Genomic DNA, 25,019 nt, shown 5'->3' with positions numbered 1-25,019 from the left:
GGGACCCTTTCGTAAATTTTCTAGAATGAAGTAATGTTAGCATAAGAACTATTAGTGACACATTAAATATATGTTATAGTTGTATAGTATATACTACATAATTAAAGGAGACAGTGTAGTATGTAAGGGAACTCTGACAATATAGATAGAATGTCACTATAAAAATATGGGACACAGTGGGGAAAGCATATAAATAGTGGTATAAGTTTACTTATTGCCTTTTGAAAATTTTAACTATCTGTATTGTCATGTAATTTAACTAGTTACCTGTTAAGTTTTAGCAGGGAGTATGAATTGAGATGCTGAAGTTTACTAGAGGAGATGTTAATGTTTAGAGAGAAAAAAAGAAAATAGTCCCAAAACAAGACTAAAAGTATTATATAAATGTGTTAATATAAAAGTAAGCAGCAGAAAATATAAACTTTTCTTTCTTTTTTCTTTTTTTGGTACTAACATTTACCACTGAGCTACATCCTTTTTATTTGTTATTTTGAGATGAGATCTCTCTAATTTGCTGAGACTAGCCTTGAACTTAGGATCCTCTTGCCTCAGTCTCCTGAGTTGCTAGGATCATAGGTGTGCACCATCATGCTTGCTGGAAAATACAAACTGTTCTATATACCAAGATAGATTTAAAAAGACAAAGAATATGTGCAAATGGATCACATGGTGAAATATTACACTTGCAAATAATGTTCATAACATTTAACAATGACAGAATTGAGACCATCCATATTGATAGTATGGCACAGTGGTGCAGGTCTACAATCCCAGCTCTTCTGGAGGCTGAGGCAGGAGGATCACAAGTTTGAGACCAGGCTTGGGAACTGAGCAAGACCCTGTCTCAAAATTAAAAAAGGGATAGTGATATAGCTCAGTGGTAGAGCACCCCTGGGTTTAATCCCTACTACTATTTTTAAAAAACAATGTTTACTCTTACTCTTTTTTTAATTCTAATTTGTTATACATGATAGCAGAATGCAATTCATTTTATATTACACATATAGAGCATAATTTTCAAGACACTAATTGTACACAGAATATTTTCACACCACTCGTGTCTTATACATGTACTTAGGATAATGATGTCTAACTCATTTCACCATCATTCCCATCCCCTTGCCCACTCCCTTCTCCTTCTTCCCCTTTGCCCTATCTGAAGTTCCTCCATTCCTCCCATGTCCCCACCCACCCTGTCCAATCACCATTATGAGTCTAGAGCCCCATATCGAAGAAAACATTTCGGCCTTTGGTTTTTTGGGATTAGCTTGCTTCACTTAGCATTATATTCTCCAGCTTCATCCATTTACCTGCAAATGCCATGATTTTATTCTCTTTTAATGCTGAGTAATGTTCCATTGCGTATATATACACCAAAGTTTCCCTATCGATTCATCTACTGAAGGGCATCTAGGTTGGCTCCACAGTTTAACTATTGTGAATTGTGCTGCTATAAACATTGATATGGCTGTGTCCCAGTAGTATGCTGTTTTTAAGTCCTTTGGGTATAAACCGAGGAATGGGATGGTTGTTGGGTCAAATGGTGGTTCCATTTCAAGTTTTCCAAGGAATCTACTCTTACTCTTCTATTAAAAGTTAAAAAAAAAAAATTAAGGTTGGCTACAGTGATTTCAAATATATATCATATATACTTTAATTTATGACTTCATAGTAAAATTTTTAAACAAGACCCTAACTGATAGCCTTTGGAGGATGCCAAGGAAACTATTTTAAGGGCTGATAAATATCAGGAAAGAATAAAGAGTATCGAGTACTACCCTGCCTTCTTTTTGTGAACTAACCTTCCGGGTAAATAAATAGTTGAAGAAGAAACTTTTGAAGTATTTTGGTTAATAAATGATGAAGGAATTATAGAATTAGAATATTATTATCATTTTTTAGCCCCCTAGTGAATCAGTATTAACTATAAAATCTGCTAATGTCACAAAAGGACAACCAGACCTTAGCTGCCTTTTGATGGCACCTATAACTCCACTCATGAAGCATTCTTTCCATTCCCTCCCCTCCAAAAAAAAAGGTCAGATCTGGATTTCATTAAGCTTTGGGTTCTAAATAGAAAATATAAGGGACAGTGAAACAACTGGTTGCTATAGGGAGGTAACCAATGAAAACAGACTCTGAAAAAGTCTACATAAGGACAAAGGCAGAGTCAATAAATGTGCTGCAAAAGTCGGGGGAGGCAGAAAGGGAAATAACTTGCACACTAAAAGAAATTTAGATAACTATTTGCAGTGTATAGCTCTTATTTTGGATGCTAATTTGATCAAACAAATTGAAAGACCATTTATTAGACAACTGAGAAAATTTGAACATGGACTATATATTTGATATTGAGGAATTGTTTATTTTTTAAAAGGATGATGATCTTATGTAAAAAGTTATTTCATTTCAGAAATATATACTGATGTATATATGGATGGAATATATAATGTTTGGAATTGGCCAAGTGATTCTTTTTTTGATATTTATTTTTTAGTTGGACACAATAGTTTTTTTTTTATTTTTTTATGTGGTGCTGAGGATTGAACCCAGGGCTTCGAATGTGCTAGGCAAGCGCTCTACCACTGAGCCAAACCCCAACCCTCCAAGTAATTCTTAATTGGACAGATGTGGAGTGAGTGCAGGTATAGGCCAGGAGTTGGCAAATTACCTGAAAAATGCCAGATAGTAGATGTTTTAGCCTTTGTGGGTCATATGGCCTCTGTTACAGCTGCTTCATCTTTGTGGTATGAGGGCAGGTATGGACAATATATAAAAAATTGACATTTGTTTATATAGAGGTTCCCTCTATATTTTGACTGTATCCCTTGTTGCTTTGACATATATTTTTTTTCTTTTTCCCAACCTTCTCCCTGATCTTCTTTTCCCTAACTTTCTCCTTCCTGATCTTCTCCTCTTGGATCTTATTTTCTTTAACCTTCTCCTTCTTGACCTTCTCCTCCCTGGTCTTTTTTTTTTTTTTTAAGTTGTAGATGGACACAATATATTTATTTATCTTTATGTGGTACTGAGGATCGAACCCGGGGCTTCACTCATGCAAGGTGAGTGCTCTACCAGTGAGGTCCTGGGTTGGATCCTAAACACCACATAAAAATAAACAAAATTAAAAAAAAAAAAAAGATCAGGGAGGGCTTTTTTTTAAACCTAACTTTCTTCCTGATATTTTTTCCCACGATTTTCTCCTTTCTGATCTCTCCTCCCTAGTGTCATTTTCTCTGAATCACCTCTTTTAAACCCCCCTATTCCTGCTGATGGGCAGAATCACAGCATTTTGGATAGGCACTCCCTGTTTTTCTCGTTTGATAGCAAAGCAGTAAAACCTTCTTTTTCCTTTTTCTTAAAACTGTGTCCTCATTATTGGATTGGGATCTGAGAGAAGGACTAAGCTTTTGGCAATAAATTTGTTATGTTTCAGTAAAATTTTCTTTACAAAAATAGACAGCAGGCTGGATTTAGCGCACAGGTGGTAGTTTGCTAACTCCTCTAGATGAAGCAGCCTATCTTATGAGGTCAAGGTTGTTGAAACTAGGGTACAGGAGGATTCAATATACCTTTTTCTGTATGTTTGAAAATTAGCATAATAAAATAAAGTAGGCACCTTTTGGACAAATTGGAGTAACCAGAAGTTTGTCCATTGTCCTTCCTTCCTCCTCCTCCTCCTTCCCTGTTTTTTTTTTTTTTTTTTTTTTTCAGTAGTGAGGACTGAACCCAGGGATAATGTACTGAGCTGTATTCTAGCCCTTTTTACTTTTTTATATCGAGATAGAATCTTGCTAAGTCACCAAGACTGGTCTTGAACTTGCCATCCTTCTCTCTCAGTCTTCTGTGTAACTGGGATTACAGGTGCCACCACACCCATCACTGAGTTGTTTTGTTTACAACACCTATTCTCTTTGTTTTTTACACAGTTCTTATTAAATTAATCACAAAGAAGTTCTATCTATGAGGACTTTTTTTTTTTTTTTTTTGGTCTTATCTTTTCAAGCTGCTGAAGAAACAATGCATTGAAGTCTTAGATTTTAAAATGAAAAACACATCTCAAAGCCATTACCATGTGTTTAGTTCCTTTGTGTTCTTTGGCTGACACATGAGTAACAGTCTTTTTTTTTTTTTTTTTTTAAATCTAGGCATCAGAGATAAAGTGTCAGATTGGGATACATTTCTGCAGCAGACCTTGATAGGAGCTTGTAGTCCTCCTGTTCCGCTGCTAGAGGGCGTAAGTATTACTACATTTCAAACCAGCATGGAAAAAACGTTTGCAAAGAAATAAATTGGTTGCTAATATGCTGCTCTGAAGGAGAAAAGCATTATTACTAAAGACATAGGCATAAGTATTGAAAAATTTAAACATCCTAAGAGACTGAAAACTGGTGGCTGTCTTAGTGCCCTAAAATATTGATTCTGGATTTGTTGCTAAGACATACAAAACCAGTTTTCTAGATTCTTGTACACAGTTGGAAAATGAGGTCTTTTAAACTCTTAACTATGGAACTGATCAGGTGTTGATTCAGCTTCAGAGGGTACATTTGTAACTCTTATACCAGATAACTTGAGACCCTTTTTCTTTTTGCTCAGAATACATTGGACCTATCTTACTCCTACCTGCTTTCAGCAGTCCTTTTAAGTTAGTGTAGCTTTTAAGGGCTGGGGTTGTGGCTCGTAGAGTGCTTGCCTACTATGTTTGAGATACCGGGTTCGATCCTTAGCACCCACATAAAAAATAAAATAAAGATATTGGGTTCACATACAGCTAAAAAATAAATATTTTTTAAAAAGTTAGTATACCTTTTGAACTTGTTAGTGAATATAGATTTCTTGATTACATAATTAATTTATTGTTTATTAAATTTCTAAATCATATCTTGTCACTTTCTAGTATACCTGTAGCATTCTGTATGGCAATGTGAACTGTGATGTATAAAGATTTTTTTTGTTTCTTTATCTTCTTGTCAATACATGTTATCTTTTTGGTTATAGCTATTCTAGTGAGTATGGTATCTCATTTTTATTTGCCTTTCCCTAAGGGGCTAATGAGGTCAAGCATATTGGCCACTCATGTTTCATTATTGGAGCAGTGTCTTTGCACATTTTAAAACTGGGTTATATTTTTATTATTGAATTATAAGAGTTTCTTATACATTCTAGATATACAGATCAGAGTTTTAAATTTTTTTTTTAAATTAGTTATACATGACAGTAGAATGCACTTATGGGATATAATTTCTCATTTTTCTGAGTGTACATGTTGTAGAATCACACTGGTCATGCAGTCACATATGTACATAAAGTAATAATGTCTGTTCTGTTCTACTATCCTTCCTATCCCCACATGCCCTCCCCTCCCTTCCCTTCCCTTCCGTCTACCTAATCTAAGGTAACTCTATTCTTCTCTAGTTCCCCACCCCTTAATGTGAATTAGCATTCACATATTAGAGAAAACATTCGAACTTTGGTTTTTGGGGATTGGTTTATTTTGTTTAGCATGATAAGTCTCCAACTCTATCCATTTGCTGGCTAATACCATAATTTCATTCTTCTTTAAAGCTGAGTAATATTCCATTGAATATATATACCACGTTTTATCCATTTGAAGAACACCTAGGTTGATTCCATAGTTTAGCTGTTGTGAATTGAGCTGCTATAAACACTGACATGGCTGCATTACTGTTGTATGCAGATTTTATTAAGTCCTTTGAGTATAAATCAAGGAGTGGGATAGCTGGGTCAAATGGTGGTTCCATTCCCAGTTTTCTGAGGAATCTCCATACTGCTTTCCATAGTGGTTGTACCAATTTGCAGTTCCACCAGCAATGTATGAGTGTACCTTTTTCCCTACATCCCTCATCAACATTTATTGTTGCCTGTATTCTTGATGATTGCCATTCTGACTGGAGTGAGATGAAATCTTAGAGTAGTTCTAGCCAGAGCAATTAAACAAAAGAAAGAAATTAAAGGGATACAAATAGGTAAAGTAGAACTCGAACTATCACTATTTGCTGAAGAAATCTTAGTGTAGTTTTGATTTTCATTTCTCTAATTGTCAAAGATGTTGAACACTTTTTAATATATTTGTTGATTGATTGTATTTCTTCTTCTGTGAAGTGTCTGTTCAGTTCCTTAGCCCATTTATTGATTGATTGAGTTATTTGTTTTTTTGGTGTTAAGTTTTTTGAGTTCTTTATATATCCTAGAGATTAATACTTTATTGGAGGTGCATGTGGTAAAGATTTTCTCCCTATCTGTAGACTCTCTTCTCACATTACTGATTGTTTCCTTTGCTGAGAAGAAGCTTTTTAATTTGAATCCATCCCATTTATTGATCCTTGATTTTACTTCTTGTGCTTTAGGGGTCTTGTTAGGGAAGTCAGATCCTAGGCCGACATGGTAAAGATTTGGGCCTACTTTTTCTTCTACTAGGTGCAGGGTCTCTGTTCTAGTGCCTAAATCTTTGATCCACTTTGAGTTGATTTTTGTGCAAGGAGAGATAGAAGTTCAATTTCATTTTGCTACATATCAATTTCCAGTTTTGCCAGCACCATTTGTTGAAGAGGCTATCTTTTCTCCGGTGAATGTTTTTTGGCACCTTTGTCTAATATGCGATAACTGTATTTATGTGGGTTTGTCTGTGTCCTCTATTCTGTTCCATTGGTCTACAAGTCTATTTTGGTGTCAATTCCATGCCATTTTTGTTACTATAGCTCTGTAGTATAGTTTTTTTTTTTTTTTTTTTTTTTAATTTTTTAAAGATCAAACCCAGGGCCTTGCACATGCTAGACAAGTGGTCTACTGCTGAGCCACAACCTTAGTCCCTGTAATATGGTTCTAGATCTGGTATTGTGATTCCTCCTGCTTCACTTTTCTTGTTAAGGATTACTTTGGCTATTCTCAGACTCATTTTTCCAAATAAATTTTCTGATTGTCTTTTCTATTTCTATGAAGAATGTCATTAGGATTTTAATAGGAATTGCATTAAGTTTGTATAACACTTTTTGGTAATATGGCCATTTTGACAATATTAATTCTGCCTATCCAGGTTACATGGGAGATCTTTCCATCTTCTGAGGTTTTCTTTAATTTCTTTCTTTAGTCTTCTGGAGTTTTCATTGTAGAGGTCTTTCACCTCTTTTGTTAGATTGATCTCCAGGGATTTGATTTCATTTGAGGCTATCGTGAATGAGGTAGTTTCTCTAGTTTCTCTTTGAGTGGATTCACAGATGTATAAGAATGCATTTGATTTATGGATGTTGATTTTATATCCTGCTACTTTACTGAATTCACTTATTAGTTCTAGACATTTTCTGGTAGAATTTTTTGGATCTTCTAGATAGAGGCATGTCATCAGGAAATAATGATAGTTTTGAGTTCAAATAGGTAATTTGTATTTCTTTAATTAATTTCTTCTGTCTAATTGCTCTGGCTAGAGTTTCAAAGATGATGTTGAATAGAAGTAGTGAAAGAGGAATTGTCCTTGTCTTGTTCCAGTTTTTATAGGGAATGCTTTCAATTTTTCTCCATTTAGAATGATGCTGGCCTTGGGTTTAGCATAGGTAGCTTTTATAATGTTGAGGTATGTTCCTACTATCTCTAGTTTTTCTAGTGTTTTGAACATGAAGGTGTACTGTATTTTGTCAAATGCTTTTTCTACATCTGTTGAGATGATCATATGATTCTTGTTTTTAAGTCTATTAAATTATACTTATTGATTTCCATATGTTGAACCAACCCTGCATCCTGGGATGAACCCCACTTGATCGTGGTGCACTATCTTTATAATATATTTTTGTATGCAATTTGCCTGAATTTTATTACGAATTTTTACATCTGTATTCATCAGGGATATTGGTCTGAAGTTTTCTCTCCTTGGTATGTCTATGTCTGGTTTTGGTATCAGGGTGATATTACCCTCAAAGAATGAGTTTGAAAGGATTCCCTCCTTTTCTATTTCATGGAATACTTTGAGGAGTATTGGTGTTAATTCTTTGAAAGTCTTACAGAGCTTGGCTGAGAATCTGTCTGGTCCTGAGCTTTTCTTGGTTGGTAGGCTTTTTTTTTTTTTTTTTTTAATGATGCGTGGTCAGTTTATTCTTTATTATAAATAAAGCAAAAGAAAGGAACAAAGTCACCTCCCTGTTATCATCAGAGTAGAAATCAGTCTTAACATGCGTTCCTATATTTCACTATAAGCAACCAGAGGCCTAGCAAGATGTCTTCTAACCCTTCCGGCCAGTGCAGGTTCTCACTGGAGTTTAAGAAAGGTCATCCCGTTTTCCTTACAAATTTCCAAAATGCCCCAACCTCAGGAACAGGAAGCCCTGTCCCAAACATGATGTTCTGCACAAGAAATCCTGGTAGGCAGTGCCTTTGAGGCCCAGGCTTTCCCAGGAGGTTCCCTAGGCTCTTGCCACAAGTGCTGCTGTACACACACCACCTGATGGCGGTTCCTGGTCTAAGTGTCACCCTGGGGGTGATGTCACCACATTGTCACCCAACTGGCCACCAAGGCACCATCTAAAGGACTGCTTCTTTTCTTGCCTCCTATAGCTACAGTTGGTGGGGTCACACTCTGGTAGGGACTGGTACCCTTATCTCTCTTGGAGGTAAAGGATGCCCAGCTTGGGGTGTCCATCCAAGCTGTGCAGTGCAGATGTGTTCACCTGCATTCTGAACCAATCTGCTGAACCAATCAGAAGGCTGACAGGCCTTCTGCCAACACTATCCCAGGGTCCGATTCATTTCGGGGAGACAGATGGAGAGGAGCAAGCACTTCCGGAGCTCAGCAGATGAGGGTCATTAAAGGTCAGCAGGTTCGCAGGTGACAGCCAGCCTCAGGTCCCGCTGAAGGGCTCATAAGGGTTAAGATGCATCTCTAGATAGTTAAGGTAGCATAACTCTACACAAAAAAGTTTTGTCCTTGCCCGCACCGGAGGACATCCGGTCCTGTTGGTAGGCTTTTGATGGCGTTTTTTATTTCATTACTTGTAATAGATCTATTTAAATTGTGTGTGACCTCCTCCTTCAGTTTCGGTAGGTCTCTAGAAATTTGTTGATGTCTTCTATTTTATTGGAGTATAAATTTTCAAAATAGTTTCTAATTATCTTCTATATTTCAGCCATGTCCGTTGTGATATTTCCTTCTTCATTTTGTATTTTAGTAATTTGAGTTTTCTCTTTTTCTCTTTGTCAGCATGGCCAAAGGTTTATCTATTTTATTTATTTTTTTTCAAAGAATCAACTTTTTGTTTTGTCAGTTTTTTAAATTGTTTCTTTTGTTTTGATTTTATCGATTTTAGCTCTGATTTTAATTATTTCCTGTCTTCGGCTTTTGGCGTTGATTTATTCTTCTTTTTCTAGGGCTTTGAGATACAGTTTTAGGTCATTTATTTGTTGACTGTTGATTCTTTTAATGAATGTACTCAGTGCAATAAACTTTTCTCTTAGTACTGCCTTCATACTATACCAGAGATTTTGATATGTTGTATCAGTGTTCTCATTTACCTCTAAGAATTTTTTTAATTTCATGCTTGATTTCTTCTACTATCCATTCGTCATTCAATATTTAGTTTCCATTCGTTCTTTTAATTTGTCGTTAATTTCTAATTTCATTCCATTGTGATCTGATAGAATGCAGGGTTTTGTCTCCGTTTTTTTTTTTTTTTTTTGTATGTATTAAGAATTGCTTTGTGGCATAAGATATGGTCTATTTTAGAGAAAGAGCCATGTGCTGCCGAGAAGAAAATATATTCACTTGTTGATAGATGAAATATTCTATATATGTCTGTTAAGCGTAAATTATCCATTGCATTATTTAGTTCTGTAGTTTATTTAGTTTTTGTTTGGAAGATCTGTCCATTAGTGAGAGAGGTTTGTTAAAGTCACCCAGTATTATTGTGTTGTGGTCTATTTGATTCTTGCAGTTGGGAAGGATTTGTTTGATGTATATAGATGTTGCATTATTTGGGGCATAAATATTTATAATTGTCATGTCCTGCTGATATATACTTCCCTTAAGAAGTATGATATATCCTTTTTTGTCTCTTCTGATTAATTTTGGTTTGAAGTCTAGTTTATCTGAGATGAGGATGGAAGCCTCTGCTTGTTGATGCAATCCATATGAGTGATATGTTTTTTTCCCTTCCTTTTACCTTCAGCCTGTGAATGTCTTTGCCCATGAGGTGAGTCTCTTGAAGACAGCATAATGTTGGGTCTTGCTTTTTAATCTAATCTGCCAGTCTATGTCTTTTGATTGATGAATTTAGGCTGTTAACATTCAAGGTTATTATTGAAATATAATTTGTATTCCCTATCATTTTGACTTATTTATGGTTTTTAATTTGATTTAGTTCTCCTTTGGTTGAATATTTTTTTAGTGTAAATTTTCCCTTTCCTGGTTTTTACTTTATCCTCATGGAATATTTTGTTGAGAATGTTCTGTAGTGTAGGCTTTCTACTTGTGAATTCTTTTAATTTTTGTTTATCATGGAAGGTTTTAATTTCATCTTCAAATCTGAAACTTAATTTTGCTGGATATAAAATTCTTGGTTGGCATCCATTTTCTTTCAGAGCTTGAAATTTATTATTCCAGGACCTCATAACTTTGAGAGTCTGCGTTGAGACATCCGTTGAGATTTGAATTGGTTTCCCCCTATATGTAATTTGATTTTTTTTCTCTCATGGCCTTTAAGATTTTATCTTTATTTTCTGTATTATTCATTCTCATTATAATGTTTATTGGTGTGGGTCTGCTGTAATTTTGTACATTTGGGGCCCTGTATGCCACTTGTGTTTGATTTTCCATTCTATTCTTTAGGTTTGGGAATTTTTCTGCTATTATATCATTGAAAAAAAATTGTGCTGTCAAGAAGACAGTATTATATTTTCTTCTACATATTTTATAGTTATAGTTTTAGCTCTTAAATCTAATTCTGTGATCTGTTCACATGCCCTTTTAAATCTTGTCTGATAAACACTATTTCAAGCTATTCTTTATTTTTTGTGCTCTGATATATACCAAATACTCAGTAAAATTTGAATGAATGAATGAAATCAGGAAAAAAAATGAATTGATAAAATATTCTTCTCTTCTTCTTCTTCTTCTTTTCTCTCTCTCTCTCTCTCTCTCTCTCTCTCTCTTTTATGGGGGGATGTACCAGGGATTGAACTCAGGGGCACTTGACCACTGAGCCACATTCCCAGCCCTATTTTGTATTTTATTTAGAGACAGGGTCTCACTGAGTTGCTAAGTGCCTTTCCATTGCTGAGCCTGGCTTTGAACTCCCAATCCTCCTGCTTCAGCCTCCTGACCTCCTGGGATTACAAGCATGTGCCACTGTGCCCATTTAAAATATTCTGCTCTTTATTGATCACGGTTCTTCTGTATGGAAATATTTAACTATGAATGTGTTCCCTAATGCATTCATAAGTTCTTTTCTATACCTGGATATGGCAGTTTCACTGAGCAGTTCTTACTCAGAAAAAGGCGTTAGGTTGAGTATTAAGAGATGATTAGGTGATGACTTTGGAATGAGTATTTTTGCAGTGCTAAGGGTTGAACCTAGGTCCTCATGTATGCTAAGCATATGCTCTCCCACATTCCCAGTCCCCTCCTCCCTTCCTTCCTTCCTTCCTTCCTTCCTTCCTCCTTTTTAAAAAAATTTTTTGGTACTGGGGATTGAACCCAGATCTTGAGCATATTAGGCAAATGCTCTACCACTGAGCTACATCCCTAGCACTTCCTTTTTTATTCTTTATTATTGTTTTTAATATATATCTAGATAGAATTGAATTTTCACTTTCTTTCATGTAGTCAAAAGTTCTTACTGTGTTCATTAAAACATTCTGAAAGGAGTAAAAAATCAGAAACAAGCAAAATGCCATCAGAAGGAAAGTGGATGAACTATTGCCCACTTATAATAAGAAATATCATAAAACAGTTTAAAAGATGAGGAAGATTTACATTTGATATAATAAAAAGATGTTTTGATGTGTTACATGAAGAACAAATTAAAAAACAGTATAAGGTGTTCCCATTTTGAAAAAAAATAGAAGAGAAAGAGGTGGATAATGAATTCTTTGAAGACAAAGAGTATATGACAAATACTTACCCTGGTTCTTTCTTAGAAGTGAAATTATAGGAGACTTTGACCTGTTGGATTTTTTTTTCTTTAATGATAATCAGTTTTCCATTTATAATTAGACAATAATTACATTTAAAAAATTCTTAGTAAATGAGCTAAATAATATTCTAGAGAAATTTGTTAGAATAATTTTATTGTAGGTATTCTTTAAAAGATTTCCATATCATCTAAAAGTAATACTATAAGAGCCTTGCATGATAGCAGACAATTTGATGTAACTGGCTTTTGAATGAATAAAAAATATGAAGGATGGTTTGGGATCATTTAGAACTTTTAAAAAATACCATGTTAACTTTTCTTATTTAACCATTTTACTTTTTTAACCTACAGCTCCGTAATGGACGGAATCCCTTAGATCTCATTGCTCCAGGATCCAGGCTAGAATGCCAAGCTTTTCGGGACACTTTAAGCACTTGGATTGTTACTGTAGTAGAAAACATTGGGGGACGGCTGAAGCTGTGTTATGAAGGACTTGAAAGTCCCAACAATTTTGAACATTGGTTGTATTACTTGGATCCATTTCTTCATCATGTTGGTTGGGCTGCTCAACAAGGATATGAGCTTCAGCCCCCATTAGGTGAAAACTAATATAGAATTTTTCTATCAACTATTACATTATTGTTATATCATATTAGTATTAATATCTATGTGACTGAAAAAATGTGTTCTACATATTTTAAAAGCTTTTATTCACATAGAAGAGATTGACACAAATATATGTGGTGTTATGAATTGCCTGCTTTTCTTTTACTTTTCTTGCACTTATAATATACCTCACACATATTGATATGCCTCAGAAACTCTTACCTAACCTATTCTGACCATTTATCAGATTAAAGAAAAAAAATTCTCTAGGTAGCATTCAGATAGATGTATACAGTAAATTGAGTTCTTAGCAACTTGTTTTAAAGGAAATTACAATAATAAATTGTTATTTATATAAATATGCACTTATTATGTGCCCTTGTTTGGATGTGTATTATATTATTTTATAGTTTACAACAGTAAACTTAGGTATTTTCACAAAGCCTAGTACTGAGGTTAAGGTGCAAGTGCTTTTGAGTGAAGATGGGTGTAAACTAATGGGACAATTTCCAGTGGAAAGTTTTTGTTGTTGTTTATGTGAATGCTTTCAGAATAGTTAAAAAGTGTATAGGTTTTCTAAAGCATTTTGTCTTGTCTTAAGCCATCAAACATCTGAAAAATGAAACTGAGTGGCAAGAGATTTTGGCTAAAGTGAAAGAGGAAGAGGAAGAGCCATTACCATCTTACTTATTTAAGGTAAAACAAAAACATGTGATAAATAGGTATTCATCTCCTTACAATAGAGTAAAGCAAAGCAGTTTGGGGAAGAGAGAAGTGAAAAATAACCCCTGGAGGTAGGAGTGCTATGGGCTTCTGTCTTGGGGAGGAGGGGTTAAGGTTGGAGGAAGGATCACCCTTATTTTCTTCCAACATTTGTCTGTGTGTTCTCCCCATGTTATATTTTCTACTCCTAAATACATAGACCTACTTTACTATAAAATGTTTTTGGTTTTTCTTCCAGATGTTTCTTATGTTTCAAATGTAGTGAATAGGAGTACTTTCTCTGTTGTTTGATCCTGAACAGTTTTTTTCCAGGGGAAAAAAAATTAGTTCCTTTATTTGAATTAATTAGAACAATATTCAGTTACATATGAACATAAAACTAATATAAAAAACACTGTATTTTTATTCCCTTTTGGTGTTTGCATTTCAGGATAAACAAGTTATTGGCATTCATACATTCTCTGTAAATATGAAATTGGAAGCTGTGGACCCCTGGTCTCCTTTTGGGATCTCTCCTGCTACAGTCATTAAGGTAAAGTGGGAGCAATTCTCCTTGGTAAGAATATCCATCAGGGTGACTGTTGTAGGAAATCGTAGGGTTCTAATCTTTATACTCTACTAATTTGGTCAGAATTACTTCTATGCACATTTCGTATTATATTTCCAGCTTTCTGTGATCTCTCACTTCTTTAGAGCTTGGTAGCCCTAACCAGCCAATGCAGACTAGGGCCAGGGCAGCAGAATGGTGACCTCTCACCCATTCTTTGGAGTAATCCTAGTAGGCATTAGTGTCTATAAAGTTTGGAGGCAGGTAGTATCATCAGCAAGCATTCAACCAGATGCAGGGCTTCTTACAATGAGGAGGTGTGTGGGGGCAATTAGCATCACAAGATCTAGCAGTGGGATGGCTATGACCATTATTCCAAATTCAGACTTTAATTGTTCAGAAATCTGACAAAAGAAAGGCCCTTACCAGGAGCATCCTCAAGAGGTGAGCATTTTGTCAAGGCTCAGTTACTTGTTTACTACATAAAGGAGGGGTTTCAGTTTAAGACTAGAGCAGAAGTTCATTTACTGAAAGTATAACCTATGTTGGAGCATAACTAGACAATAATTGCTTGAATGATAAATCATCTGACCCATATAGATATGTAAATTTCCTTGTCTTGCCAGAAGATTATCCTCAGAGCAAGGAGGGATTCTGAATCTGTAAGTAAGGTCCTAAGACCCTATTTGGAATCTTTCAGAAATATGGGCTGGTTAAGAGCCAGAAGAAGTTCATTATTTTCTCTTCTTTGGCATTTGAAACTGGGTTAGGATCTAAAAACTTAAATTGTTTTAGTCAGCTTTTGTATCACTGTAACAAAAATACTAACAATAACTTAGAAGAAATGTTTATTTGGGATTCATGGCTCAGTCCATAGATGGCCAACTCCATTGCTTTGGGCCCAAGACGAGGTAGTGCATCCTAGTAAAATGGGCTGGTGGAGGAAAGCTACTCACTTCATGACACAGTCTGGAAGCAGAGAGAGGTGGGGGGAACCTGCCACAGGAGAATGACCCTTTTAGGGCACACCCCAGTGACCCACCTCCTTCAGTTACACCCCACCTGCCTACAGTTACCACTCATTCAGTTCATTCAGACTAGGATCGACTAATTGTTATAGCTCTCATAACATATGATCATTTTATCTCTGAATATTCTTGCATTAACAGCAGCTTTGGAGGGATACATTCACATAATACTAGTGTGGTTGATCCCTTGTAAACTAAATTTTGACCAACTACTTGGTTTGAATCCAGATTCTCATTTTCTTGGCTTTGTACCCTAGGGCAAGTTATTTAACATTTCTTTAAACTCTTTTCCCTTAATTTGCAAGGTTAAGTTAATAATGTACCTAGATTGTTAGGAAGATTAAAGTTGGATTAATATATGAAAAGCATATAATTAAAATATTACCTGATATTGAGTTAACATTTATCAGTTGTTTAGCATTATTAATACCCAGTGGGACTATGAACTCTTGTGACTTGTTTGACTATGCCAAGGAAAAACACATATATGTATACGTGTGTATATACATTTATACACACACACACACACACACACACATTGTGTGTTTTATTTGTTGTGTGTATAGGTTTTTGATGAGAAGTACTTTCTGGTGGAAATGGATGACTTGCGACCTGGGGACCATGCACGGCGATCATTTGTGTGCCATGTCAACAGTCCTGGCATCTTCCCTGTGCAGTGGAGTCTGAAGAATGGTCTACACATCAGCCCACCTCCAGGTGCACATTTGTACTCTTCTGTGTTGTTTCTTGAGATGAGATATGTTAGGTGGAATTGCTAGAATCTTTTGTCCTTCTCCTGATGTTCTTAATATTTGGGGGGCCTCAGACAAGTGTAAATGAAGGTCTAGATTCCATATATTTACATTTTAAAAGTTATAAAGCTAAGAATCTCTTAAGTGTGTACTTTTCTTGTATTTGATGCATATATCTGCATAACCAGAAGGTCTGGTTCAAGTTCAGATTCTGTGCTGACTCCTTAGTCCATTCCATCTTGTGTCCTGTTAGGAGTTCACAGAAGGGTGGGTTTGGATGCATGCTGAACTTTGAGAGTGGCTTGTGAGAAGAGGCTTTAACAGCTAGAACTGTAATGTAGGTTATTAATTTTTAGGTATCTGGGCCTTGTGGGAAGTTGTGGTCAAGAGTAGGACTCAGAGGCTTTAGGTAGGAAAATTAAAGTTTATTTTCCTAGTGTTTTCAACTTTCAAAATATAATCTCTGACCTTTTAATCAAGGCATTTAATTATGATTTAGTTGAGCTTGACTGAAGTTTTTAATATTTTTAAACCTGGAGTATCTGGAAAATGTCAGATGACTATCTGATCTTTTATATCAGCGAATCTGATTGTTTGAGCAGTGGTCTATGTGTACTTCATTAGTAGGTTTTTGGTAAGCATGGCTTCACTTTCTAAATGTTGATTGCTGAAACTCTGAGCTATAGAAGTACTCTTTTGTGTTAACAAGCTGTAAACTCAAACCTTTTGCTTTCCATTCAGCTAGTAAACATTTATGGAATGTTTGCTATGAACCAAATATTGAGCTTATCACTGGGGAGACAAAAATGAGCACAACACAGTCTCTTCAAGGAGAAATACCCAGATTCTCCTCCATCAGTGGAGCAAACTGTAGGAGTGTCTGGTAGGAGGGTGTTGTATGGAACACCTACAGAAGGATGTTCTTGCTTTGTAGGAATGCTTGGGCTTGCACCTTCATGTGAAAAGGAAAAAAAAAACAATTATTAAAGATATTGGAGCTTTCAGCACTGTTGTAGACAAGCCAACTATCTTGTAAATAAAGTAGATTAAACAAATGAAAATGGCAGAAAATGTACTTTTGAGAAACATGGTAGGGACAGAGGGAGAGTGTGGTACCTTTCTCAGTTATATGGAAAAGATAATTAAAGGGCTGAAGGAGGGCATAGTCTTGAGTAGCCTACTCTGTGCCTTTGTGGTATTAAGCTCTGTGACGGCAGAGAGAAGTTTAGACACAGTGAAGCAGTCAGGCCTTATCAGCTTTTTGTTCACAGATGGTGCTGAGCTTTTTGTTCACAGATGGTGCTGATTCAAGTCATTCGATTGGAGATACTCTATCAAGAATATTGGTAGAATAAAGTAGGGAATTAAGCTCAACTTTTTTTCTGAAATGAATTAATGATTTAGATTATAAGAGCATTGATATTTTTAAGGTGTTCTTATTGTCATGTAGCAATTATATGTATATGGGATACAGTGTAGCATTTTAATATATACAAATAGTGTACAATGATCAGATGAGGATAATTGGCATGTCTATCTCATTTCAGAGTGTGTGTGTGTATGTGTGTGTGTGTGTATGTGTTGGGAACATTAAAAATCTACTAGCTGTTTGGAATATTCAATTCTCATTAATCCTAGTTACCCCTCCAGAAGTTATTTCTCTTATCATCTGTATCCCATGTCCATTAACCATCTTCTCTCCATCTCTGAGAGCTTTGAGATTCTGAAATTCTGTTGTACCTGAATCTGAAAACAGTGCTAAGAACATTGTATTACTATTAGCTAAGACATGCTTAAAGAAATAGCCTTATCAAAAAAAAATCTTCACTTATTAAATAGTACTGTTTGTTATCTCTTTTCCTCCAGAGCTTACATCCTAATAAAATTGATAATAATACTAGATTCATATGTGTAAATCAAGTCTGGTCATAATTGTGTTAGATTCTTTGGTAAATTGCTGTCAACTAATATATAAAATACAGCTTAATTTCAAATATCATTAAAAGTGATTGCTTTTAAGATATAGAGAAATATCCTAAAGATGCAGCAAATAAAATGATTTTAGTAAAAAATATTGTTAAAAATAAATGCCCAGGACCCATGTTGTGGCTTAGTGGTAGAGCACTTGCCTAGCATGTGTAAGACACTGGGTTTGATCCCCAGCACCACATTAAAAAAAAAAAAAAAAAAATTAACCAAAAAAAAAAAAAAAAAGGTTAAAAAAAATAAATAAATGCCCAATTTGAAATTTAAAATTCCAAAGAATTCCACTGTATAGTTTGGACAGAGTTGTTTTATTTTATAAAATTAACTATGTAGGCCCTAAGTTTGATATCTAGCATTGAAAAATTAATTGTGGTTTGGATTTATGAAGTGTTTTTTATGTTCTCTAAGATGATCAAAAATCCTTAGATTAGCAACCTTGGAAGTTTATGGATGGACACATGGCCGAGCGGTAAAGCTAGGCAAGCACACGTGATGTGAATCATTGCTCTTTGTCTCCATGTAGGCTACCCAAGCCAGGACTTCGACTGGGCCGACTACCTCAAACAGTGTGGTGCTGAAGCTGCTCCCCAGAGGTGCTTTCCTCCGGTGAGACCACTTGACCACTGCTTCAAGGCTGCAGGGGCTGCTGTGTTTCCCTTGCTTTTTATGACTGTTACTCTCAAACTATTATGTCACTCAATCCCCTAGCCACCTTGTTGATTATAGTTAAAGACAAATATGTTTACTGGAGAAGTTAATAAATGTACTAATTACATTAGTTTGTAAGTTTATCAGCTTTATGTTTTCTTAGTAGCTGAAATGTGAATTTGACATTTTATAATTTGATGGTTCAATAATATGAAAAAAATGTTGAAATATAGCATGTAGAAAAATTGTTAAGCTTATTTAAAAATACTTCTTTTCAAATAATAAACACACATGTTTAAAAAACCAAAGAGCAGTAGAAAGCTTAGAATATAGAATAATAGTCCCTTTCCTATCCCTTTCCACATCCTCCCTTCTCAGAAATGATTGCTTTCTGTTCTTCTCAATATAATTCTGGTATGAAGACTTTTTCATTTTCAAAACAATGTGTGCCATCTTTTAGGCATTGATTTTTAGACACATTTATTGACTCTATATTATAGTAAATGAGCATTTAGCCATTTTATATTACCTTTAGGTATATCCTGAGGAGTGGGATAGCTGGGCCAAATGGGGGTTCCATTCTGAGTTTTCTGAGGAATCTCCATGTTGCTTTTCAGAATGGTTGCACCAATTTGTAGTCCCATCAGCAACGTCTGAGTGTACCTTTTTCTCCACATCCTTGCCAGCATTTATTGTTACTTGTATTCTTGATGATTGGCATTCTGGAGTGAGATGGAATCTCAGTGTAGTTTTTTTCTACATTTCTCTAGTATACCATTCTTGTTTTAAGGATGCAGTAGTTTTTCTTCTCTCAGAGGATGTTAACCCCCCATCACTTGATGGCAAGTTGACGCTAATCTCTGCTTTCTCCAAGTTGCTTGTTTTGTCTGTTTTGATTTCTAACTTTCATGTTCTTATATATCTGGTAATTCTTAAATGCTTATAGTTAAGAATGGAAGAATAAAAGAAAAAGCTGATTGGAAATTCTTGATTGTGTTGGTGGGAATTGTCAACCTTGAAGTTTCCTTCAGGATGTGATCTGGCTGACCATTTGTTGGGGAAACCCAGATCCTTATCTTTGTGTCTTCTTGGGCTTCTCATATTATTCATAAGAAGTCTTTTTCAATCCCCTGCCTGATTAGTATAGGCTAGACTGGGCCAGTTAACCTCCGAAGTTCCCCAGTACCTGGTTCTATCAGTTCTTAGTTTTCTTCGTTGCCAATTTAGATTCACCTTTCACTGATATGCTATAACACAATTCAGTGGTACACCCTGTGTATTCATTACCCATTCATTACCCACTACATACTTGCCCTTAATAATTTCTTGTATCCTCCTGCCCACGGATCTATGTTTTCCATGTCCAGAGGCTAAATCCAACTTTTATATGGAGGGAAAGAGACAGTTGCCCTGGGGGTTAGATAGGGTGGAGTAGAAGAGCTCCAGGTGTTATCAATCCTTCTTGTTTTGACTATTTCTTTTTCACCTGCAGTTGCCTAGTACCTGGTTTTTTCCAGTTCTTAGCTTTTTTTTTTAATGGCCAACTTAGATTTATCTTTCATATATGCTTAGATAATAGACCCTATTCTAAATTTTAGTTTATAAAATGTATTTCAACAATCAAAAAGATAATATGCCATGATCAAATGGGTTTCATTTCAGAGATGCAAGGTTGGTTCAACATATGCAAATCAATAAATGTAAATCACCACTTAAATAAAATTAAGGACAAGAATCACATAATCTCTCAACAGATAAAGAAAAGGCCTTTGATAAAATTCTGTACCCATTAATGTTAAAAATGCTAGAGAAGCTAAGGATTGAAGGAACTTGCCTCAACATCATAAAGGCTGTTTATGATAAACCAAAGACAGCATCATACCAAATTGAGAAAAACTAAAAGCATTTATTCTAAAATCAGGAACAAGACAAAGCTGTCTAATTCTTACCACTTCTATTCAATATAGTCCTCGAAACATTAGGCAGAGCGATCAGTCAAGAAAAGGAAATCAAAGAGATACAAATAAGTCAAATTATCTGCTGATGACATGATCCTATATCTAGAAGACCCAAAAGACTCTACCAGAAGACTTCTAGAGCTTATAAATGAGTTCAGCAAAGTAGAAGGATACAAGATCAACACCCATAAGCCAATAGCTTTCTCCCTGTGCTCCCAACACCTGAGGAAGAAATCAATAAAACCATACCATTCACAATAATCTCAAAAAAAAAAAAAAAAAAAGAAACTTGGGAATTAATCTAATCAAGGAGATTAAAGAGCTCCACCATGAAAATTATAGAACACTGAAGAAAGAAATTAAGACCTTAGAAGATGGAAAGATATATTCCTTGGATAGGCAGAATTAATATTGTCAAAGAGCCATACTACCAAAAGCAATATACAGATTCAATGAAATCCCCATCAAAATACCAATGACAGAAAGACAGTGGAAAAAATCAGTTTTTCCCATGTACATATATGAAAAGAATGGGACTCTAACTAGAATAAGATATATTCCATACTTGTATAATTATATCAGAATGGATTCTTCTGTTATATATAACTAAAAAGAACAAAATAAATAAATAAAAGCCAAATAATGATAGCTTTAAAAATACTAATGACATTCTTCACATAATTAGAAAAAACAATTTTTAGATTTGTTTGGAAGAATAAGATACCCAGAATAGCCAAAGCAATACCATGCAAGAAAAGTGAAGCAGGAGGCATCACAGTATCTGATCTGAAATTACATTATTATAGAAAATATACATAGATAAATTTGTATGTAGATAAATTTACATATTTAAAGCCATTCGATATTTGACAAAGGTGCCAAAAATATATTTTAGATTTAAAAAAAAAAAAAACAAGTCTTTTTAACATTGTGCTGGGAAAACTGGATAGCGTCATGTAGAAAAATGAAAGTAAACACCTCCCACCCTGCAAAAGACTCAAATTGAAATGGATTGAAGACTTCAAAATTAGACCAGAATCTTTGCAACTGCTAGAAGAAAATAGAGTAAACCCTCCATCATTTAAGTGCTGGCACTGACTTTCTTAACAAGACCTCCAAAGCATAAGAAGTAAAGCCAAGAATCAATAAGTGAGATGCTTTCAAACTAAAAAGCTTCTGCACAGCAATGGAAACAATTAAGAGCATGAAGAGGGAGCCTACAGAATGGGAGAAAATCTTGACCCAACTATGCCTCCAATAAGGGATTAATATCCAGAATATATAAAGAATTCAAAAAGCTTAATACCAAAAAAACAACCCAGTCAAATGGGCAAAAGAAGTAAACAGAAACTTCTCAAAAGAAGGAACAAAGATGGCCAACAAGTATATGAAAAAATATTTAGTATCTCTAGCAATCAGGAAAATGCAAATCTAAATTACACTAAGATTTCAACTTACCCCATCAGAATGGCGATGATCAGGAAACAATAATAAATATTAGCAAGGTTTGTGGAGAAAAAGGTACACTTGTATATTGATGGGACTACAGGCTACTACAACCACTCTGGAGAGAAGTAAGGAGATTCCTCAAAAAACTAGGGATGGTACCACAATATGACCAGCTGTCTCACTCCTTGGTATTTTCCCAAAGATCTAAAGTTGGCATACTGTAGTGTTACAGCCACCTTAATGTTTATAGCAGCACAATTCACAATAGCTAAATTGTGGAATCAGTCCAGATGCCCATCAATAGATGAATGGATTGAGGCGAGATTATTGTATATATACAATGTAGTTCTACTCAGCCATAAAAAGAATGAAATTATGGCATTTGCTGGCAAATGGATGGAAATGGAGAATATCAAGCCAAGTGAAATGAGCCAAACTTAGAAACTCAAAGGTCAACTGTTTTCTCTCATATGTGGATGTTGAATAAAATAAAGGAAAAGGGAAGGGTAGGGTAGGATATAATAAAGGGAAGAGTGGTAATGTAGAAAAAGGAGAGGCAAAGTGGAGGAACAGGTAAGAGGAGGCCTACAGAATGAATTCTTTAAAAATCATGTTATGTGTATATATAAACATATCACAGGGAATTTCACCTTATGCATAAGTAAAAAGAACCAATCAGATATAAATAAATCGACAATTGTAAGGAAGTCTAGTCGAGTAGAGGAAGGAGAATAGGGGAAGGAAGGGAGGACAAGAGGAAAAAGGGGAGGATCATGAACTGAAACTGAATTCCATGATGTATGAGATTGTCAAGATGAATCCAACTGCTATATATACTATAAGGCTTTAATAATAAAAAGAAAAACTTAAAATGCATAACCAACATAAAAGAAAGCACTGCACTCACCGATTTATTTTTGTCACTTTTAATAAAAAGTAAGTTGATTGCTAAGTGTTAAATTTAAGGTTTACTCTGGGAAACTGCAATAATAGCTTGATATCTCAAACTCCAATTTATGAGTCATGCCCAGGATCCCTTTGCAGCTAGCAGGATAAAAAAGTCTACTGTGGCTAAGTGGTTTAGGTAAAAATGATGTATATACCACAAAATGAACTTAATGGGTCCTGCTAGAAATCACTTTTTGCAACAGATGTTAAGTTATAAGTGTAATTTGAACGTTACACTGAAAATACTGCCTTATCCTATCCAGAAAAGGTTTGTATCAGATTATCTAAGCAATTTCTGCTTTATAAATATATATTTTACCTTTAGTTTCTGAAATGAAAAAATGTGTGCATATATTTTTTCTGAATTTTTAAAAAATTTTATATCAAAATACAAGTATGTGCTTCAAAAAGAATTTTTTAGAATTTATCAAGACACTAAATATTTTTTTAGAATTTATCAAAACACTAAATATCATTTAATTATAAAATTGATACTTCTAATATTGAAAAAAAATTAATCTTCTCTTACATCCATTTTGATAGGTTTGTATCTTAAGTCACTAAAAGTTTTTTTTTTTTTTTTTATCAGAAAGGAGAATAATCAAATGCAGATGTTTAGTTATCCATTTTGACCCAGAAGCTGCAAATTTTTTAAACCTGTTTTAAATGACTCTTCCCCCTTATTTGTAAAGTTTTTTTTTTTTTTTTAATTCTGACTTACTTTTGTGGTATACATACAAATATGAACCAGGGAGTTTTTAGTATAGTAGAGCCCTCTGAGGGAGGGGAAGTGAATGAACAGTTGAGAATCACTTGGTTTGAGACACCAAGTCTTATTTCATTGATCTTTCTAATAATCCAGTGAGATAGAAGTGTTTTCAAAGTCATCTGACAGATGAGGAAATGGAGTCAAAAAGAGGCTGTACAATTTGAACAGGGTCATCATCTATGCTGCAGTATGCACAAATCTCTGACCTAAAGACCACACTGCCTATAACACCAAGAAAGGCAGATATTTTCCTTTTGCACCTTTAAAAAACAATAAAAAAATAAAAAGAAATTAATATTGAGCGTTAATCTAGTAAGTAAATTTGATTCATTCCTTTTCTAGTCAATTTCTGAGCATGAGTTTAAGGAGAACATGAAGCTTGAGGCAGTGAACCCTCTTCTTCCTGAAGAAGTATGCATTGCCACCATTACTGCTGTGAGAGGCTCCTACCTGTGGCTCCAGCTGGAGGGTAAGTGCCAGCACTCCTTTGCTCTTCCTATTTATTTTGGTAGTGTGGCTTGTTTCACTTATTGGACTAGTTAAATAGTGACCTTATTTAGAGACTTCTATTTGAATTGCAACACTCTGAACTAAAAATTTATTTTCCTGTCCTTAGTTTTCAATTTTTAGGCAATGAATGTGCATAAAACCTTTGTTATGAGGTCCCTGTTTTCTTGAAGGTTAAGTCAAATAGTATATATTGTGATGTGACTAAAATAAATGAGCATGAACAGCAAACACAGTTTATTGAAGAGAGAGTATTTTTGTTGCCCCAAACAGTATCAGAAGGCATATGAAATAGAAATTATGTATTTTATTCAGTGTAGTATTCAGTGATGGGGGAGGTTTGTGGTTATAAGGCTGTGTGAGTGCTCAGTGCTGTAGTTACTGTGTGTGGCTTGGGTTTCTTTTTCTTTATCCTATTGCCAAATAGTCATATTTTGAGAAGGTACTTACTATTTGTGATTTATGGAATTGGCATCTAATGCAGGCATTAAAGATAATATTAAATGTAGACTTTCATGCAACTTGCTGAGCAACTTGCCAAATAATTTCCTGATTGGAATTTACTGTTTTACTTTCTGGCTTATTCCCAGAGTACCTGAACTAATGTTCTCATGAGTAGAATTGTCACTTTCCCTTTTGGTTTCTAATTATTTCAAGGAATTGGGGGGGGAAAAAAAGAATTGTTAGCTATGTGAATGATACCAGTGGTAGTTCTAGTTGCTTATTTGTTGTTTCTTCACTAAGGTCACCTTGTATATTCATTATCCATTTTGGTCCATAAAACTTAAACATATAGGGCACAGTTCACTTTTTTCCATAATGTTATCATACATGAAAAAGGTAAACTATGAAAAATATCCTTGCTTGAGAGACTTGTGTTTGTTTCTGTAACAAACACAAGTGTTTAGAAAGTAGTTTATGAAGTAGGCTGTTTAATGATCTAAACAAAATTATTTTGTTTAAT

The 25,019-nt window shown here is 34.9% G+C and overlaps 1 protein-coding gene across 5 annotated transcripts in view; it reads left to right on the top strand.

The window, feature by feature from the left end:
- The window catches only part of Sfmbt1 (Scm like with four mbt domains 1), a 139,999-nt gene that overhangs the window by 88,377 nt on the left and 26,603 nt on the right, over nt 1–25,019 (top strand). For 4 of the 5 annotated variants that reach the window (XM_046452845.2, XM_046452843.2, XM_058582135.1 and 1 more), the window contains 7 exons: nt 4,149–4,237; nt 12,486–12,732; nt 13,342–13,436; nt 13,894–13,995; nt 15,605–15,755; nt 18,300–18,382; nt 23,891–24,017. In XM_046452845.2, the coding sequence (XP_046308801.1) occupies nt 4,149–4,237; nt 12,486–12,732; nt 13,342–13,436; nt 13,894–13,995; nt 15,605–15,755; nt 18,300–18,382; nt 23,891–24,017 (894 nt within the window). The remainder of the gene's footprint in view (nt 1–4,148; nt 4,238–12,485; nt 12,733–13,341; nt 13,437–13,893; nt 13,996–15,604; nt 15,756–18,299; nt 18,383–23,890; nt 24,018–25,019) is intronic. The other variant, XM_058582136.1, reaches the window with a different exon arrangement.

Source organism: Marmota monax, unplaced genomic scaffold, assembly GCF_021218885.2.
Source record: "Marmota monax isolate L192 unplaced genomic scaffold, Marmota_monax_Labrador192_F-V1.1 WCK01_AAM20220418_F8-fsc00042, whole genome shotgun sequence".
NCBI classification, from domain to species: Eukaryota; Metazoa; Chordata; class Mammalia; order Rodentia; family Sciuridae; genus Marmota; species Marmota monax.
Note: the sequence above shows the minus strand (reverse complement) of the source record. Positions and strands in the feature narration are given on the sequence as shown.